We start from the raw sequence: 13,555 nt of genomic DNA on the forward strand, positions 1-13,555 counted from the left end.
TTAAGCACAGCGGCCAAAAGATACGCATAATAGTCGAGGAGGACCTTGGTCAATGGCCCATTGGTTTGGTCCATTGCCTGCCTGTTATTCTTTTCCGCTCGCTCATCTAATCCTTACAGGACACACGCACAAAAGGGGGAGGCGGCCACGACGGCCTCCGAACATAAATCAAATGCCAACACACTGCTCTTCTCAATGTGTGTATGTGTGCGTGGTTGTGTGTGGTTGGGTGTTAATTAGTATTTAATCTATGAACCATAAATAAATCCCTTCTGCAAGGACACTCAATTTCCGTTTGCTTGAGCATAGAAGTGGGTTGCCTCGGTCGAGTCTGGTGGCAAAGAGGAGAAAAATGCCTTTTGTGCTGCTTAATAAATTGCCAATTGTGTGTCATAGAAGTTAAGTCAACTAATTGCACAGTTTGCGATTCTTTTTTGAGAAGCTCAAGTGGTGTGAAGACGGGAGATGGAGAGTTAAGTGTTGTGTTTGGATTTATATTGGTTTAGAAAAAATGTTAAGCTACAAATATTTGGATACTCTACCTCTAGTTTCTATTAGAAGACTATTAATACTTGCTTTTATACAAAAATATCATTTTTTTCAAGCCTTGGGACCTCTTTGTTATAAGCAAAAATAGTATAGCATACTTTTCAGGGCTCGTTAGGGTATGATGTGTTTTGTTATGGGTGCGTTAAGTGGCGTCAAGTGTGTGTCTGTGTCATGGGAAAAGTGTCAATAAAACAGTTTAATTGATTGTGCGCTAAGCTGTTGCCAAACATTGGCAGTTAACCCCCCAGACCACCCCACCCCACGCTCAAACACACACACACAAGCACATTGTGGGCTATAAAAGTATTTTCATTTGGCGCCATCTGTTGACAGCGCGCGAGAGGTTCGCCGGCAAACTAATGCTTGACATTTGCATTGCAAATTGCGCATTTTGAAAAGCGCGACAATTACAGCTCACACTCCCCAATCCCACGCCCTATGTCCCAGTCCCACACCTAAATGTCTTCGAAAGCAATTAGCGATTAGCAAGCGAAACTTTTCAACTTTTCCCCAACGCGACGATGAGCAAAGAAACCAAGCGAATTGTTCGTATGTTTCAAACTCTACATTAGTTTGATTTGCATTCGGTTCATTTAATTTCAACGCTTTCGCGTTTTTTTGTTGTGTCTTAATTCCTTCTTGTTTCGCATTCGATTGCGCCACCCACGATGGGGTTTTTCCCATTTGCATTCACAATTGCTCATTGATTTTCACATTTGAATTTTCTCATGGCTTTTAAATGCATTTGGCAATTTTCTGACTTGCCGTTTTAATTGTGTGTGCATTAAAATCAACGCAATGATGCATTTTTAATTCAAATTAAAAATCGCTTGCACCATCAACGATTTTATGCAAAAATGTCCTCTGGCAATCCCACGAAGAAAGAAAATCCGTGAAAGCTGCTTGGAGGGGAAATGGAATTTGGTTGGTTTGGTTTTTGGTTTTCGGGTTTGTGGGGAAGCATAAAAGATTCTGGGTCGCGACAATTTAATTTGGTAAAGCAAAAGTCAATTAATTTGAGAGGAATATATAATCAGATTAAGGACAAAAAACGGGAAAGCAAAAAGGAAAAAAATACGAAAACACATACACGGTAAAGTTTGAAATTCGGACGAATTTTGACAATCCAAGTATGTTCTCTTATAAATTTTTCAGGTTTTGTTCGACAATCTTATTATTCAGTGCCATTTACACTATCAACACGCTTCAACTACACATAACACAAACTACACAACCATTTAAAAAAAATATTTTTAAGTTATAAAAATGAATACACAAGATAATCCACAGAATTCGCAACCCAAGACTGATCCCTTAATATATCACCATCCACAAGTAGATGAGTCATTCCTCCATGGGCCCTCGAAACTAGACGAAGTGTTTGAATGTTTGGATAACATCATGAACGCCAATAAGACGGAGTAAGCCTTAAGGGAAATTTAGTTTTAAATCATTTATTTAAAAATTAACTTTCTAGTTCATCAAAGGAGACAAAAAAGACATCCTTTTCTAGTGCAGCCTCCAATGTCACGGATACTAACTTCTTAGTTTGCAGCAAGCCCATCATTTGCCGCTCTTCTGTGAGGCGGTCCAAGCCTAAGAAAGTTCCGCTAAACACAAACCAATTCACATTCATGCGGCAGATCGATTGCGATCCGGAGGACCGAATCCTAGCCAGAGAACAGCGAGAGGTGACGGCCGAAACGTTTCGCAGGATGGGTAACTTTGAGTATCGCAAAATGAGATTCGATTCGGCCGTGGCCTTCTACACAAAAGGCCTGGAGTACATAAAGGATACTCCTGTGTTGTATGTTAATCGAGCCATATGCTACATAAAGTAAGTTCTTTAAATATCAGCCTTTAGTTATTTAATAATTCTGATCTCCCTCCAGAATGCGTGAATTTAAGCGAAGCATTATGGACTGTGACTATGTAATCAACCACATAGATGAACAATACCTAAGGGCTTGGTTGTATCGGGCAGCTGCATATAAGCGTCTAAATGATGAACCGAACTTTGAGGCTAGTATTTACCAGGCCAAGAGGGAGAACTACACAGAACATGAATACATCGATGATTTTGTAGACAAAATGCGCTCTTTACTCTAGTAATCGAAATTTAAAATGAAGTTTGAAACAATAAAGTATCCCTTAAGGGCTTAATTAATATAAGAATCATTTAACACTTTGACTTCAATTCACTTCCGGGATTACTCCATTTCCGCTTCGAACACCTCTTAAGCTGCTTTCTCACAACACTCAGTTGATTAGCCCCTCTGATTTTTCACCTTTTCCTTCTGCCTTTTCACTTTTTCTAATTAACAGCCAGCTCATAAAAGAAAAACTCCAGCAAATTGATAAAGGATGAAGGTAAGATAGCTCGAAAAAAATCCCATTGAGAAAATAAATTGAAAAAGAAAAACTTTTGTTCAACTTTCTTTTATAACATTTGACTTTTTCAAGGTGAGTCCGTGAGACATTTATTTTGCGATTTAATATTTCTTCCCTTCATTCCATTTGGTGTCTCTGCTAGGCTTTCTGGCTTTCCATAAACTGCACTTCAGATGTCCAAAAGCAATTCTGTAAAGTCTGATAATTCCATCTGACTTTTAGGTCCTCGTTCTGTGCCTTCTGCAGGCCATTAAGGCGAATGTCGACCGGCAGAAGTTGACCCAAATATTACTCAGCACATTCGTAGGCAACAAATTGCGACTCGGACTACGTTTTGAAGCTAATGTTCAAGTGGATGCTGGTACTGGGTACTGGGTACTGGATGTGGCCATGAAGCTGAAACTGGTGCTGGTTGGGCTTGAATTTCCTCAGTTTCTCTCAGTCAATTTGATTTTTTAATTAAATTTATTATGGCAAACAGCATAAAATTTTATGTGGTTAGTCCATTTCTGGGTCACATTGCTAATGATTCTTTGGGGCACAGAGATGTCGGAGATGCAAGTTGCAGGCCGATGCAGGGTCCTTGAATTCTTGACAGTAATCTGCTGCTAATGCCTCTTCGTTTCTGGCTCTTGTGTTTCTCCTTGGTGCGGTTGTTTATTTAATTTTGTCTTTTTTATTAAAATTTAATTTGCTTTTGGGTTTTGTTACCATGTTTTTTTTTCAAATAAAAGTTTCAATATGTTCTGCAATATTAAAGATAAATTAGTCTTATATTGTGTTTCCGTCCAGTTTCTTTCAATGTTTCTCCGCCTCTTTTTAAACAAATTGAAATTAATTTAGGCTTTAATAAATTTTCCAATAACTGCCACGCACCTGAGCCCTGGATTCGCTCTTCCACTTGCCGGACATAAAATAAAACAAAGTTTAATTGAGGGCAGGAGAAAAGCCAAAGGCAGGACTAAGGCTAAATGTTTATGTTCGGGCCGTATCTTTAAAAAGATATATGTACGCTCGAATGGGCCACGCACCATTTACGAGTCTGTGGCGCCTGTCGAGCGTACACACTGCGTATACGCAACATGCAAGCACAAAACCGAACACATTGCGTATACGCATCATGCAGGCACCATAAACCTTCGCAAATAAAATGTGTTTAATTGTATCAAAGAGAAAAAAAGCAGGAGAAGAGATGAAAAAAATAACGAAAATATATAAAAGTGAAGGGGCGCGGGAGACACTGGCTAAACAAGTGGAAAGTCCCGGACCAAAAGGTAATTAAAGCTGATCTGTCCAGGACACTGGCAGTGAAAGTTTCTACAGTGCTACATTGTTAGTTCAATCGCACGGAATAATTTATTAATTAACTACAATTCGAATGAATGAATGAACGATTACGAGACGGAGTTGGAGATGGAGTTGGTCGTGGAATAGTCCATGGCGAGCCAGAAGCGACAAGTCCAATTCGCCAGAGCACGTAACAGGAAAATCAATTAAAAGCGCTTTATGTACGCGACAGTCTTCGTTTTCCTCGAACTTCGAATACTTCCACTTGGACTCCGACTGTCGCCTTCGATTCTATTCTCTTCGATTCCTTTCCGATTCGATTCGATTCGGTTCGCTTGGGTCTTCTGGGCGTTCTGGGACAAGTTTAGCGCCTGCCAAGTGGAACTTTGTTAGTTTCTAATTAATTGTTACAGTTACCGACGAAGCTGGAATTGACTGCAGCAGCAGCTGGTACCTATGTTCGCCGACTCCACCTCTGAGTTCCATCTGCTACTGCCAATTTTAGCATCCCTGGTTATTTATGTCGAGTGCTTGGCATTATTTATGCTGCATATTGGGCGCAGTCTACTAAATTAAGCAGGGGAGACAGGCGATCCTACACCGGCGGAGCCACAGATGGCAGTCTCCTTTTTCGTGTTTATTGGAAATGTCACAATAACTTTACAGTTATGACAATTTTATGGCGCAGATTTGGGCCCTAACGCGGATTCCTTACCCACTTTGGTAGTTTATTGGAGTTCCTGGCCATAATTGAATTTCAGAAAAAATTTTCAATGCTTTATTGGCTATTTCTTATTTAATTAAAATTGATATTCTATAACTTGGTTCTACAACACATTCAATCAATTTTCCATTCCAGATTATCTCTAGAATTATCTCCACATAAAGCTTTTACTCAATACCCTATTCAACTTCATTTCAGTTCAAATATGGAAGAGTAACCCTCGGAGTAATCTTTAATCTTTCATTCACTTTTCTGGCTTTCAGTTTTCGCAAATGGATATCCAATCATTGGCCATCTCCGCAACCGGGAGAACATTTTCGATAATTACCCGTAAAATGCCGAGCTCCCAACAATTGCCAACACTTTTCACACACACACTACCAGACTCTCAATATCCTTCGTCGATGCCAATTGAATGGAATCCCCCATGTTCATTTCCGATTTGATGGCCATAACCAGGAAGCCTTTGCCGCCAGCCTCGACTCCTGTCAATGGTATCTCAATAGTATCAATACTCAAATACTCAGCTAGGCGCCAAAGTCAAGCCATGAACTAGAGAAAGGAGCACTCGGCGAGAGGAAAAATAAACGCCAACGGAAACGGAAAAGGCTTAACAGCTGCGCTCACCCGGACACTGAAAGATGATGATGACGATTTCCAGAAGCAGGCAGTACGGGGTGGAAAAAAAAGAGTCGGAGAATAAAAGGCCAAGAGGAACTGGGCTGGACACTCTCGAAATCCGTAAGCGCATAATCATGAAAATTGTCAGTACATAATGCCTCAAAAGGGCCGATAGCCAAGCCGAAAAGGCGGAAAAGGTTTTTACTCGCAACTTTACTTACTTTACACGCTTGACTTTCAGGGTGGCCTCGATTGGTGACTTCGATGTGGCACAGTGGTTAAATATTGGTTTAGAAATGATAAATTCAACATTTTTTAATATTTTTTCTCGAAATTATACTATTTATTGAGGCTTTCTTTCCACTATTTTATATATATTTATGTATTAAAACACCTATGTCCTTTAGAGGACACTGTCTCCCCCTTGCAGAAATTTGTAGAGCGGAAAGTAATTTTCTTGCGCTTTTTATTCGCTCTCGTTTTTTATGGGTCGATTTTTCCCTCGCCCCTCGGACCTCTCCCGCCTCATCGCTTCTTGGCCTCTTATGTCCTGTACTGTCCTCGTATTAGCTTCCCATCTCATCCTCCAAAGCAGAGCATCAGCAGCAACAACAAAACTGGATAGAAAGCAAAAGAAAGTTTACTTTCACATGCCGGCCGCACTTTGATTTTGTTGTCGGACTTTTTTATTTTCGCTTCGAATCCATTTGTTGTTGCTTTTGATAATGGTCGATGGGGAAAATTCTTTGGCTTTTGGCTGCTTGACTTTGCTGGCTGCTGGCGTTGGCAAAAATCAACTTTTGCACGTTTCGATTGTGTAAAGTTTTTATGGCTTTTTGATTTTTTTCACTTATTGCTTTGGCCGGCCGACTGAGTGTGAGTCTGTTGATGGGCGTGTCTGAAGGTCCTCCGGCAGGACCTCCTGTCATCATCAATAAGGTGCCTCATTGGAGGCACTTAAATAATTACAAAATAATGGATGCCAATGGCAAAATGTCGAAGACACTTCTTTGCCATTTTGAGGGGGCGCCAAAGGGTAACCCGAAGATGGGTTCAAGGAGCTTAATGCAAATCGTGCCCAAGTGCCACTGACTCGGTTTGAAAACTCTTTCCCATCATCGGGTGAAAGTAGTCGCTCTCTTGGGGGAAATCGGAAAAATCGGGCAAAGGCAAAGGTGAACTGAGTAAAAGGGGTTGCGAGAATGATATGCAAATATTTTGTAAAGTGAAAATCAGTAAAAGTGCCACCGGGAAGAAGGCCTCTGTTTGTTGTCACTTTGATTTGTTTGCCTCATTGTAAATATTTAATGGAGCTGAAGTAAGAGCAAGGGAGTCGAGATGTCTCACCGGATGTGCGATAAAGTTATTTGATTTGATTTTCTTCATTTTTAAAGCCTTTACACTCTCTTTAAAAGTTGAAAATAAAGAAGCCTATCTTGGAAAACTTTTCAAGCCATCAAATTTAATAAATAAAATAAATTCGTTTTTTAAAGCCACAATCAAGTGCACTGAATTTATATTTTTATAAGTCTTTATAATTTTTTTTTAGAAAATATTCCTTTCCTTGTTATTTTCCAAATATTTGTTTAAAAAAGAGCTTTCCACTTGAAACCCCTTATGGACTCCAACTATGCAACCCGATTGTAACAACCCCATTTCATTTCCCCCGAGGTGGAGCATCCGCATTCTCACAAAAAAACCTTTTATTGATAACGAATTTACGAAATTGCTGCCTTGGAATTGCTTAAAATATTAAAAATTTATTGCCAACTTCAACTCCTCTTTGCTGTTTGTTTTGTTATTTTTTTGTTGGCACTTTTTTCAAGTCGAAATAAATAAAATTAAATTATATGCGAAATGTATGAAAAAAACACGAGCAATTAAAAAAATAAACACGATAGTAGGCATTTTACACACAGTCCCAAAAAAAAAGAATTCAATAAAAAAGTGCCGCAACAAAAGATAAATAAATACATTTTTGTGCATCGAAATGCGATTGAATGGTATTTTTATTTTTGCATATATATTTTTGTATATGTTTTATGTATCGCTTCAATGTTTTACAATATCCACAATGCTGGACAGCAAATATTTTAAATGTTGGCAGTTTTTATTTATTTTTTCCTGTTTTGCTGGCAGTGTTTTTCAGTTGTAGCATATCATTTATATTTCAATTTTAATTTATATTCATTTGAATATTTACTCCTGGTCGGTCGGGAGCCCTTGTTGACTTCTTTTTTGGCCACTTTATCGGAAAAAGCTCATAAGTTAATAGAGGCCTAGCCAGAAATGCAAGTTAAACATTGTAAAATCAATTGGATTTAACAACCAGCTCCTTCATGTTGTTTGTTTATTACATTGCAATGGAAATCCGTTTGCTATCTCAATCACTGGCCAAGGATTTCCATAAATGGGTCATTTTTGTTTACCTTAAAAAAATAAACTAGGTGACTAGTACAACAGATTGTTTGATGTTTTCCTGACAAGGGATCTATATAGTGTTATACTTTATAGTTTAATATGCAAATGGGATTCTGGACCGCACCCAGCAATTAGCCATCAACAAGTTCTCTGGGCAATACTTTCCGTATTTACTTATGATTATCATGTTGAATCGCCTCCCACTCCAAACAGTGCCAACCAATTCTGATTTCCCTTTGAGCTCCTGCGGTTTTCCGGCAAAAGTTCTGCGGTCGCGTTGGGCTTTGATTTGCAAGCTGCGAATGCGGGCGGATGGGTCCCCTTATATTTTAGCATATTAAATTAAAGCAAATGGCTGTGATGGCTGGAATGGCAGTGAGCGAGGCGTAGAACAAACCAGACAGCCACAAGCTGCCGGCTGAGTGATAAATTTAAGTGCTGGCGTCTAAATAAGTGATGTCTTCACTCTGGAACAAAAAAAAAAGCACGGGCTTAACTTCTGGAGTTGGATGGGCTGGGGGCGGGAAAAGTACAAAAGCCCAAGCCGCGACTGAGCTGCTGAATAAACAACTTTTGCATTTGCTTTCATGAACTCCAACTGGAAATCGGCTTAGAAGACATCTGGCAAACGTCATTGCCATTGTTATTTATGCTCCTTGCACTGAGAATATTAGTTTGCTTTCTGAACTTTTTAATTTGCCAAGCTATTAGTCATCAAGTCTTATATTAAAGTTTTTTTTGAAAGTGTTTCAATTGATTACCATATCACCACTTTAAGGAATTTACAAACCTGCCAGTGCAGCTGCTTTTTGACTTCAACACACTTGCAATTATTCCCATTAACTTATAAATGGAGCTGTTCCACAGCCCGCAAGTCATTCCGCACTCTTCGCCGCAATGAAAGGTTGGATTTTAATACTTTTCGGAGCCTGCCTTTTGAGCCAAGCTCTGTCTGCTAAAATAGACTACTGTTCGACGCCCTATTGCGGATTCAGAAATGTGGCCTGCCATAACAATGTGGTAAGTATTAGGTGTCATCAGATGAAACCCTTCTTTCACCACCATGGCATTACAGTCCTTTAGCAGCTGCCCCAATCACCCACAACTTTTGAAGATGAACAGATATATCACTCGTTTCGCCGAAACTTTAAATGCGGCGCGAAATAAAGTGGCCACTGGAAAATTCAGAAATCTTCCCGTAGCTGCGAGGATGGCCAAGGTGGTTTGGTCCCAGGAACTGTCCTGGTTTGCCCAGCTGATGTTGTCCAATTGCAACCCCGACCCTCACGAATGTATGAGCTCTCCCAATTTTTATTATATTGGCAACATTTACGAACATAGTTCCGTCCCTATTGAGATGGTAACTTTTACGAACTTTGCCATTTTGATGGGAATGTTGGAGAGCTGGCTAAAGGACATAAAGGGCATTCCAAAACGACACACTCTGCGATTGCCCTCCAGCATGCCTAGGGCGTAAGACTTATACTACTTACTTTAATTGTATTTTCTTAATTTTTCTTGTATTTTTAAGATCTACCTTGGACTCGGCTCTGATGATCAGTGAACGTCTCTCACATTTTGGATGTGCAGCTGTCCTTTCCGAAAACTCTGAGAAGCGGGACTATAATTTCATGTGCACCTTTGCCACAGATATATTTCCCGGCCAACGGCTGTATAGTTGGGGCCGGACGCCCGGCTGCCACTGTAAGCAGTTGGATACACGCTTCAAAGGATTGTGTTCCACTAAAGAGGAGTATTATAACAACAGACCTTCAAAATTCGGAGGCAGCATGTTCATTTAGTATTGCGATATTTTTGAATTAATATAAAAGATTAAAACTATTCTATTTGGGTTTGATTTTTCATTGAGTTTGAATCACTGATGTGTCATCTTGGCTTCCAGCATCCATAATTCACCTCAGTGAGTCGGAAAACCGCCGAAAATCCAACAAAATAAAAATCAAACAGCCACGAAAACCTCGACGTGGACACTTACTCGCGAATCCTTGCTCCATGCATCATCTTTATCCTTTGAAAGCCGGTTCGGACGTTGGCTTTAAATATTTCATGGCCTGCCGAATGGCCTGGCGACAAAGCTGAAAAGGGATCAGGGGGAAAACGGTGCTCGACGAGGAGAATAAAAACCAAACGGCACAAGACGATGCCACATAAATAATGTAAAAAGTGTGAAATGCGCCTAATGGTGTGCCAAGCCGAAGGAAAAGCGGATCGAGAGGTGGGACAGGACTCGGGAAAGCACACGAAATGGCGCATAAAATGACAATTGACAGCTGATGATATTTTTGCTTGGATGCGCCGTCTGGAGCCGTCCTCAACCTTTCATGTATATCATAAATATTTAATCGAACAGCCAAACATTCAGTCTATGTAACATTTTCGTTTCTTGTTGCCAGGTGACATGACATAAGAGCAAATACACAAGTTCAGTTATAGTTTCAAACTTGAAAACAAACTCGGATTGATTTCTTACTGATACCGCCAAAAAACGATCGCAGTACTTCGATTGAAAGAATATGACATGCAAAAGCTGTCCCAAGGACGATGAGCTGGGCTCCTTTTTTCCGGGATGCTTTGAGCGCGTCAGCGGCCATTGCACCAAGAAGAATCCCGGAAATGTTCAGAATCTACACATCCTGGCCCACCGGGTGATGCCCAAGTTTTTCGACGGCATTGAACTGGATTATCTACACCGCCTGGCACCCAACAAGTACATTACCGCTTCCTGGGTCCTGAGTCACGTGAGACCGGCCGGATTCCGCTTCGGCGGACTCTACACATTCCGGGTCAAAGATGACACTATGGTGAGCTAATTGGTGATAGATTTATTATATTTTTACATCGTTTTTTCCCCTACTAGTTCTCTCCCACTATTATGGGAGACATCCATCCAACATCCTTGGCCGCCAACCTGAACATCCTGTACTATCCTTTCGCCTCGCTGCGCATGGAGGCCGTAATGCAAAAGGCCAACGTGGAGAGTCCGGTGGAGAGTCAGTACACGATCGAGTGGACGAGGCCGTGTGACACCTGGACCGCCAACTTCTACAACGTTCGAAACGAAAACGGACGCTGTACGCTCTCGATGATGCGATCCGTGTCCGCCCACTGGGCCCTCGGGGGGGAGATACTCCTCGAGTGGAACGAGCCAAAGAAAATGAATACGGACCTAGCCGTAGCAGCGCGGTAAGTCTGTTCTAACCCTATATTGTATTATCTACTATCACAAAAACCCCTACAGCTATTCCCATCATCATTATTCTTTGGCTGCATCCGCCTCTCGTCTGGGCCTGGACATCAGCTACTGGCAGCGCATCCATCCCCAGATCCAGATGGCGAATCTCCTAGCCTGGAACCGCAGTACGCGCAAAACCATAGCCACCATAGGCTATCAGTGGAACTTCTGGAACTCGGCCGTGCACGGGATGATCGATTCGGATGCCTCCGTGGGTTTTATGTGGACCAAGTGAGTATCATGTTCTAATTCAAATTATAAATTCAAATGTTTAATTATTTTTTGTAGATATTTGCATCATCTGCCGTTGCAAATGGGTTTCAGTGTGGTAATGAGCCTGCCCACCGATAGGTTTGCCTTCGGGATGCGTTTTGTGCTCGATCCGAGCGGGTTGAGGCGCGACTAATGATTTTAATTAATTATACTATTTTTATCATATTACCAAATTATCAATCAAATATCATAGTCCAGAGTTAAGAGAATTACAAATTTACTGTTTGGAATTTTAAAGTATTTATTTCTTCTACTATATTAATTTTTAGCTTGACTCTTAAATACATTTATGCCAGAGGCGGAAGTGACTCTCAAATGTAAGTACGGAACCCAAATGCAGTTCTGGCTTGCAACACGTTTGTGCAACACATTAAGGACCAACACACACACTAGCTTTCGAGCTAAGAAAGTTTTCCTTTTGGCCATAAGAGAAAAAAGCTTCTGGTATGCATTTGATTTATTGGCTGGCAAGTCTAGACACTGTAAATATTTTTTAATGCCAGCTCCGAGAAGCAGAAATCTCGGCTCAAGAGGGAGCTAAGAAATTTATACGTATGTACTTAAGCATGGACATATGTATCTATAAATCTAAAATAAATACAATTTACACAATAAATTTGGACTGCACTCTCAGCTGAGAGCCGGGCATAATTTAGCTTGCAAAAAGATAATGGTTGCTAATCCGATATAGAGCTCTGATACCTCCCCAGATGGTTCACTGCCATGACCCATAAACCAAAGAAAGCAAACAAAAACCCATGAAAATCACGAGAAAGACAAAAAGGAGTTGCCCGGGCCTGGGGCTAAACTTTGGATTGATTTTTGGTCTGGGCCTGGCCAAACAAAACTTTTTTAGCCAACTGGATTTTCTTGGGCAAACATTGGTTGGCTTTAATTTTCATGGGTGTGTCGGATTGTGTTTGTATTGGTAATGCCATGAAAACTTTTCAATCCTCCCACACACGCACTCGCATTCACTTACATGAGCAAATATTAATATTCCAATGAATGCCGAAAATCCTTTCCCACTGCCTATCCCCAACAACCCATCATCAAGAGGGTAAGGCAGTGTAAACTTTTCCCCAAAAAAACCCTCCGGCGATTCTCGTCCCCCTTTTTTCCGCTTATCGACGCCTTTACAAATCATTAGATTTTCATATCCGATGAATTTTACAACAATCTGAGCACAAAAAGAGCCCAGACCGAAACACAAATTTTCTGTCTCCTGCTTTTGCAATTTTTCGGCCTCGATATGTCAATTTGTTGTTTTTCTGCTCTGGCATAATATAGGGAAAAGCTAGTAGAAAGCACTAAGCCCACGATTTTATACCCTAGCATTTCCCTGATATATGTATATCAAGAGTAGAGCTCCTGCGAAAGCCATATCTTTGCCAATTTTCATCCGATTCGTATTCGGAATACCTTAAACGATTTGTACACCAATTCTCCATCAATCTGCTCAAAATCTAGAGACAAATTATTTTTCAGATTTTTTGTCAAATTTTCTGGGGTCCCCCTTCAAAAATCTCAAAAATACATGGAGGAACAATATGAGCCCCAGCGAGAGCCATATCTTTGCCAATTTTCATCCGATTCGCAGTCGGAATACCTTAAACGATTTGTACATTAATTCTCCATCAATCTGCATCAAAATCTAGAGACAAAATATTTTTTAGATTTTCAGTCAAATTTTCTGGGGACTCCCTTCAAAATTCTGAAAAATGCATGGAGGAAGAATATGAGCCCCAGCGAAGGCCATATCTTTGCCAATTTTCATCCGATTCGTAGTCGGAATACCTTAAACGATTTGGACATTAATTCTCCATCAATCTGCATCAAAATCTAGAGACAAAATATTTTTTAGATTTTCAGTCAAATTTTCTGGGGACTCCCTTCAATACCTTTGTGCAACACATTAAGGACCAACACACACACTAGCTTTCGAGCTAAGAAAGTCTCTCCTCTCCAGAGACAGAAGGAACAATATGAGCCCCAGCGAGAGCCATATCTTTGCCAATTTTCATCCGATTCGCAGT

At 40.6% G+C, this 13,555-nt stretch overlaps 3 protein-coding genes across 3 annotated transcripts; all 3 read left to right on the plus strand.

The window, feature by feature from the left end:
• Window positions 1-1,716: 1,716 nt before the first annotated feature.
• LOC108129431 (tetratricopeptide repeat protein 12) lies at window positions 1,717-2,712 on the plus strand. Its single transcript, XM_017247413.3, has 3 exons — window positions 1,717-1,970; window positions 2,027-2,386; window positions 2,442-2,712. The coding sequence occupies exons 1-3, from the start codon at window positions 1,816-1,818 to the stop codon at window positions 2,656-2,658; spliced, it is 732 nt and encodes a 243-aa protein (XP_017102902.2). The 5' UTR covers window positions 1,717-1,815; the 3' UTR covers window positions 2,659-2,712.
• A 6,148-nt stretch (window positions 2,713-8,860) lies between these two features.
• Window positions 8,861-9,840, plus strand: LOC108129453 (tabinhibitin 6-like). The gene is made up of 3 exons (XM_017247432.3): window positions 8,861-9,013; window positions 9,069-9,466; window positions 9,525-9,840. The coding sequence occupies exons 1-3, from the start codon at window positions 8,891-8,893 to the stop codon at window positions 9,793-9,795; spliced, it is 792 nt and encodes a 263-aa protein (XP_017102921.3). The 5' UTR covers window positions 8,861-8,890; the 3' UTR covers window positions 9,796-9,840.
• Window positions 9,841-10,390: 550 nt separating this feature from the next.
• On the plus strand, window positions 10,391-11,749 carry LOC108129412 (mitochondrial import receptor subunit TOM40 homolog 1). Its single transcript, XM_017247394.3, has 4 exons — window positions 10,391-10,815; window positions 10,872-11,197; window positions 11,253-11,477; window positions 11,535-11,749. The coding sequence occupies exons 1-4, from the start codon at window positions 10,528-10,530 to the stop codon at window positions 11,650-11,652; spliced, it is 957 nt and encodes a 318-aa protein (XP_017102883.2). The 5' UTR covers window positions 10,391-10,527; the 3' UTR covers window positions 11,653-11,749.
• Window positions 11,750-13,555: the final 1,806 nt, after the last annotated feature.

This window comes from Drosophila bipectinata, chromosome 3R (assembly GCF_030179905.1).
Source record: "Drosophila bipectinata strain 14024-0381.07 chromosome 3R, DbipHiC1v2, whole genome shotgun sequence".
In the NCBI taxonomy this organism is placed as follows: domain Eukaryota; kingdom Metazoa; phylum Arthropoda; class Insecta; order Diptera; family Drosophilidae; genus Drosophila; species Drosophila bipectinata.